General features: G+C 32.6%; 1 protein-coding gene across 2 annotated transcripts; it reads left to right on the top strand.

Annotated features, from left to right (window-relative positions):
• Positions 1–2,052: 2,052 nt before the first annotated feature.
• On the top strand, positions 2,053–5,082 carry LOC107261345 (zinc finger BED domain-containing protein RICESLEEPER 2-like). Of its 2 annotated transcripts, XR_001535305.3 has the most exons (4): positions 2,053–2,233; positions 2,379–4,400; positions 4,624–4,766; positions 4,863–5,082. XR_001535305.3 is itself a non-coding variant. In XM_015719965.3 (3 exons), the coding sequence occupies exon 2, from the start codon at positions 2,413–2,415 to the stop codon at positions 4,375–4,377; it is 1,965 nt and encodes a 654-aa protein (XP_015575451.2). In that variant the 5' UTR covers positions 2,053–2,233; positions 2,379–2,412; the 3' UTR covers positions 4,378–4,400; positions 4,624–5,082. The 2 variants fall into 2 exon arrangements, 1 of the variants encoding a protein (XP_015575451.2); XM_015719965.3 differs by having other exon boundaries at positions 4,624–5,082.
• Positions 5,083–5,389: the final 307 nt, after the last annotated feature.

Genomic DNA, 5,389 nt, shown 5'->3' with positions numbered 1-5,389 from the left:
GACTATGAACATGAGCAGCTAGATCTTTTGAATCCATTAGGGTTCACCTTTCGATGGATTATGCTTAATTGTTAGTTTTTTATAATTGTCATTCTTGCAATCTTCTTGCTATTCAGTAATAAAAGTTTGATGCAGTTAATTTGAGACGTTGGATTAATTGTTTATTAGGTTGTTTCTTGACATTGAGAAATGCTTGTTACAACTGGATTTTGAATAGTAAGGACTGGTAGTTAACACTTAGAGATGAGGTTGATTTACTCGCCGGATTAAGAACTAACAACTCTTAATAGTCTTAAATCATACTTAATGCTAATTTGTAGTAATCCGATAGGAAGAGATTCCATTAGGTTAGTGCAGTTTAGGAATCCGTGTAAGCTCGAGAGAGGAACCGGGATTCAATTCAGGATTTAGGCACGGGTAAGCAAGATCGGCAATCCATAAAATTCATCTTTAGAATTCCATCACTTAGGCTCCCTTTTGGATTTATTTCTCTCTTTACAATTGTCTTTTAATTGTCCATTGTTGTCCTTCATTTACTTAATTGCACTCATAACCATTAGCTGGTATGTTAGAACTTTCACACCCTATTTCAGACTAGATAACATAGCAAGCAGTAGTAACTCTAGGTTCACCCGATTTCCAGGGATACGACCTTGATACTCACTAGTGCTAGGCTGCATCGGTAGGTTCACTGCCTTAGGTGTAGGTTGCATAAAGAACCCATCAAAATAGTTAGATGAAATCAATTTTAAAAATAATTTTTATTTGATATTATTTGTTTTATATAATTAAACTTTTAAAAAGAATACATTTCAGTTTCTATATAGGTATGGATTCTATTATTGAGATAATAATCTCTATACGAAATGCTCACATGAATAGAATAGGAACAGTTTGAATAATATTCACTAATGTCATTGAAAACATTATTAAAGTATTTTTATGAAAAGGTTTTATTAAAAATGTCAGAAAACATCAGAAAGGCAACAAAAGTTTTTGGTTATATATATGCTAAAGTAAGCTTTTTCTCTTTATTTTATTTTATCTTTTTTAATAGATTTAGAAGGAGAATATATGCATAAAGAGAATCAAATATAAACATTCTTTGGATAGAACAAGCAATAAGGCTTTATGCAACCTAAATAAAGGTGTTTTTTATGTTGTGACCGTATTTTTATTAACTTTTAAAAGTGTGGGTATAAAAACTAATTTTATTTTTTAAGCATTTGTATAAAAATTTTAAAATTTTTCGGCGATTGAGTCTCGTGAACTCGGGATACCTGCAGATGGACAAATTTCAATTTGTGAACTCAGGATACTATTGTCTCAACTTAGTATAGTAAATTTCAAATCCGAACTTATTTATTTGTACTTTGACTATTTATTTAGTAATTAAACATTATTTTTATTTGAAAGTAATTTAAATAATTAGTAAAATTGATAAATGGAGACTAAATTGAAGACCATTAAAAATTAATTATAAAATTTAAATCTATTAATTTAATTATTATAGTTGAAGAATATCATTAATCAATTTATAACTCTCAGAGATATAAAAATTGATTTATTATTTTTAAATATGATTCAACAAATTGATAATACTGATTTAAGAATAATAATTTGAGATATTTATTGATGGCTGTGTTATATAGTCTTGAGTTGTAATTACGGATGAAACTCTACTAGCACCGGTTAGACCATTAAACATAATTCTATAAAAGTAAAATAGAATTTTTTTAAAAATTTACAATTAAGATTTGATTATTTTATATAATATAAATATAAATAATAATTATTACTTATAAATTTTAAATCTATTATCCGATAAACCAATTGCATTGAACGCATCTAAAGCGATTTGAATCACTGACATATTTATGAATTAATATTATATAATTTATTATAAATATTAAATTACATCACGCTTTATTAGTATTATTATATTTAAAATTATCATATATCGATGTTAAAATAATTTTAATAAAAGAAATTATATTTAATTGCTATTCTTATTTTCTTACAGTTTCTAGCAAGCCCTAATATTTTTTTGTCGTTTCGCGTCATCTATTTTTTGCAGCCGCCTCTCTCTCTTATTCTTACCATTTTTTTTCTCATTTCATTGTTCAATAATTTCAATTACCTTCCTTCTTTTTAAATTGGCTTGGCCACTCGTGTAGAACGACGCTATGGCTCCGCCGTTGCCACCACCGCTTTCCCAACACCGCTTAATCAAGTAGGTGCTTTTGTAATATTTGTTTATATTTCTACTTTGCCCTAATTTAATTCTCTGTAACCCTGATTTTCCTTTTCTTTCTTTTATTTTTTTGTGCTTCTGAAGATGTCTTTCTCATTATTGTTAAATTGGGTTTTATGAGCAGATATCAGTGAGTTATAATAAAGGGTGTTAATGCAATGGATTTATCAGATGCAGTAGTAGTGAAATCGAGCAGATTAAAATCTGTTGTGTGGAATGATTTTGATAGAGTTAAAAAGGGTGACACCTTTGTAGCCATTTGTAGACATTGTAAGAAAAAACTTAGTGGTTCAAGTACTAGTGGGACTTCTCATTTAAGGAATCATTTAATTAGGTGTCAAAGAAGATCTCATAATGGCGGCATTGCACAATATCTCTCGAAGAAAAAAGAAGGGACCCTTGCTCTTGCAAATGTCAACATTGATCAAGAACAAAGAAGGGATGAACCCCTTATTGTTGTCAATTATAAATTTGATCAAGGGCATGTTAAAGATGATGCTGTTACTATTGCTAGTAGTAATTTGGGCAACTTGGATCAAAGGCGAAGTCAATTTGATTTAGCCCGTATGATCATTTTACATGGTTATCCGGTTCAAATGGTTGATCATGTTGGATTTAGGGCTTTTGTTAAGAATTTACAGCCTCTGTTTGAGCTTGCAACAGCTGATAGAGTGGAGGCAGATTGTATTGATATTTATTCGCAAGAGAAACAAAAGGTTTATGAAGTATTTGATAAATTACCTGGCAAGATTAGTGTTAGTGCCAATCTGTGGTCTGCTTCAGATGATGCCGAGTACTTGTGTTTGATAGCACATTATATTGACGAAGGTTGGCAATTAAAGAAGAAGGTATTGAATTTTGTTTTGGTTGATCCGACTCACACGGAAGATATGCATTCAGAAGTAATCATGTCATGTTTGATGGATTGGGATATAGATCGTAAACTGTTTTCAATGACATTTGATAGTCATTCTTCCAATGACAATATTGTCCATAGAATTAGAGACCGGCTGTCTCAGAATAGGTTCCTCTATTGCAATGGTATGTTATTTGATATACGTTGTGCTGCAAATCTTGTGAATCTGATGGTTCATGATGCATTGGAAGCACTCTTTGAGGTGACGCATAAGATTCGGGAAAGCATTAGGTATATTAGGAGTTCACAAGATACTCAAATGAAGTTCAATGAGATAGCTTTACAAGCTGAAGTTGAGAGTCAGAAATGCTTATGCCTTGACAATCCATGGAGATGGGACTCAACATATTTTATGCTTGAAGCTGCACTGGAGTACAGGTGGGCATTTGCCCTTCTTCAAGAACAAGACCCTGCCTATGCAATGTGTCCAACCGATTTTGAGTGGGAAAAGGCAAGGATCATTATGAGCTACTTGAAACACTTTGTTGAAGTTACAAATGTGTTTGTGAAGAACAAGCATACAACTGCGAATATGTATTTTTCGGAGATTTGTGATATTCACTTGCAATTACTTGAATGGTGCAAGCATCCAGATGATTTTATTAGTTCTATGGCATTAAAGATGAAAAATAAGTTTGATGATTATTGGGAAAAATGTAGTTTTTCTTTAGCGGTTGCAGCTATGTTAGATCCTCGATTCAAGATAAAGTTGATAGAGTATTATTATCAACAAATATTTGGTACAGGTTCTGCAGAGTTAATTGATGAAGTTTTTGAGTATATAAAGGCACTCTACAATGAACATTCGATTGGCTCTCCTTTAGCTTCTTCTGACCAAGGTAACAGTGGCTGCTTACTTATTTCTGATAGGGACTGCAAGGATAGACTTACAGGCTTCGACAAATTTCTCCATGAAACTTCCCAGAGTCAAGGTACGAAGTCAGATTTGGACAAGTATTTGGAGGAACCTCTCTTTCCTCGTGGTGTTGATTTCAACATATTAAATTGGTGGAAGGTTCACACTCCAAGGTATCCTATCCTTGCAATGATGGCCCGAAATATCTTAGGAATACCCATGTTGAAGGTTACACCAGAGCTTGCTTTTAACAGCGGAAGGAGGGTGCTTGATCGGGAATGGAGTTCACTGCGACCAACTACTGTGCAAGCTCTGATGTGTTCACAAGATTGGATGAGTGAAGTAGAATAATGATACCTTTTAAATGTCCTTCTGTAAGTTTGATTATTCTTTGTCTATATATTTCTCTTCTGGTAGCATTTGAAAGCTTATGAACTTGCAGAACGGATACAATATATTCCATCCAAGCCAATTTCCCTTGTAATTTTTGTGCAGATTAGCTAGTCAACCATATGGTTTCTTCTTTCTCAACAATCTTAATATCTCAGTCTCTAATATATTAAATTAATACCTGTTGTTTTTTCTTTGCTTCACTAGATTTGATGGATTATTAGTCCTTTATTTTGGAGATTCAAGACACTCGCGGTCATATTTGTGGAGATATTTTCCAATAGGTTTGATTTAATATTATCTACCCAGGAAGACAGTTCTCTGCCTATGCAGGATGTATGAAGATGAAGGTCAGCCTTACATTCCACAGATAAGAGCTTTAATGAATTTTAGTTGTATGTTGTAGTGTATGAGCTATTTGAGGAGGTGAATCAACTGGTTTGCAGGTATTGGTGTTGCACTGCAAAATTGCTTCTACATTTCAGTTGCAAATAGAAAAGTAGACCGGGAATGTAAAAGGAATTGAAACTCCATCTTACATAGAAGGGTTTCTGGTTGGATTACTACTATTGTTGAGTGGGGTTTGCAACTTCAAATGGATTCTTTTTTTTTTTTTTTTGGCTAAAAAGAATAAAATAAAATCAGATATCATTCTGCAAATTTCAATTTAAGGCTAAGTTTTCTTACCCTTATTGTTTTTTTTTTTTTTTTGTTTTTTTTTTTTAACCAAGATAGAAAGATTTCATTAATAATGAAGAGGTACAGATCAGAGACAGATTTTTCCAACCAAACAGACAGATGAGGTCCATCTTCTATGCTATGAACCTAAGAGGGGTTTCCTGGCAATCCTATGTGCCATCTATGTGATTAAAATTACACAAACCCAGTTTTGAATATATAGATTGAAATATCCTGAATGACTACTGCACAATCCGCCCTAGGAAGAGAGACCCTGCAAGGCTTGGACTACTGC

The sequence above is a fragment of the Ricinus communis genome, chromosome 5 (genome assembly GCF_019578655.1).
Source record: "Ricinus communis isolate WT05 ecotype wild-type chromosome 5, ASM1957865v1, whole genome shotgun sequence".
Lineage (NCBI taxonomy): Eukaryota > Viridiplantae > Streptophyta > Magnoliopsida > Malpighiales > Euphorbiaceae > Ricinus > Ricinus communis.
The sequence above is the reverse complement of the archived record's forward strand: the minus strand, read 5'-3'. Positions and strand labels throughout refer to the sequence as shown.

Excerpts from the sequence above, each read along its gene's own strand:
- LOC107261345 (XM_015719965.3), top strand. The coding sequence starts at position 2,413 with ATGGATTTATCAGATGCAGTAGTAGTGAAATCGAGCAGATTAAAATCT.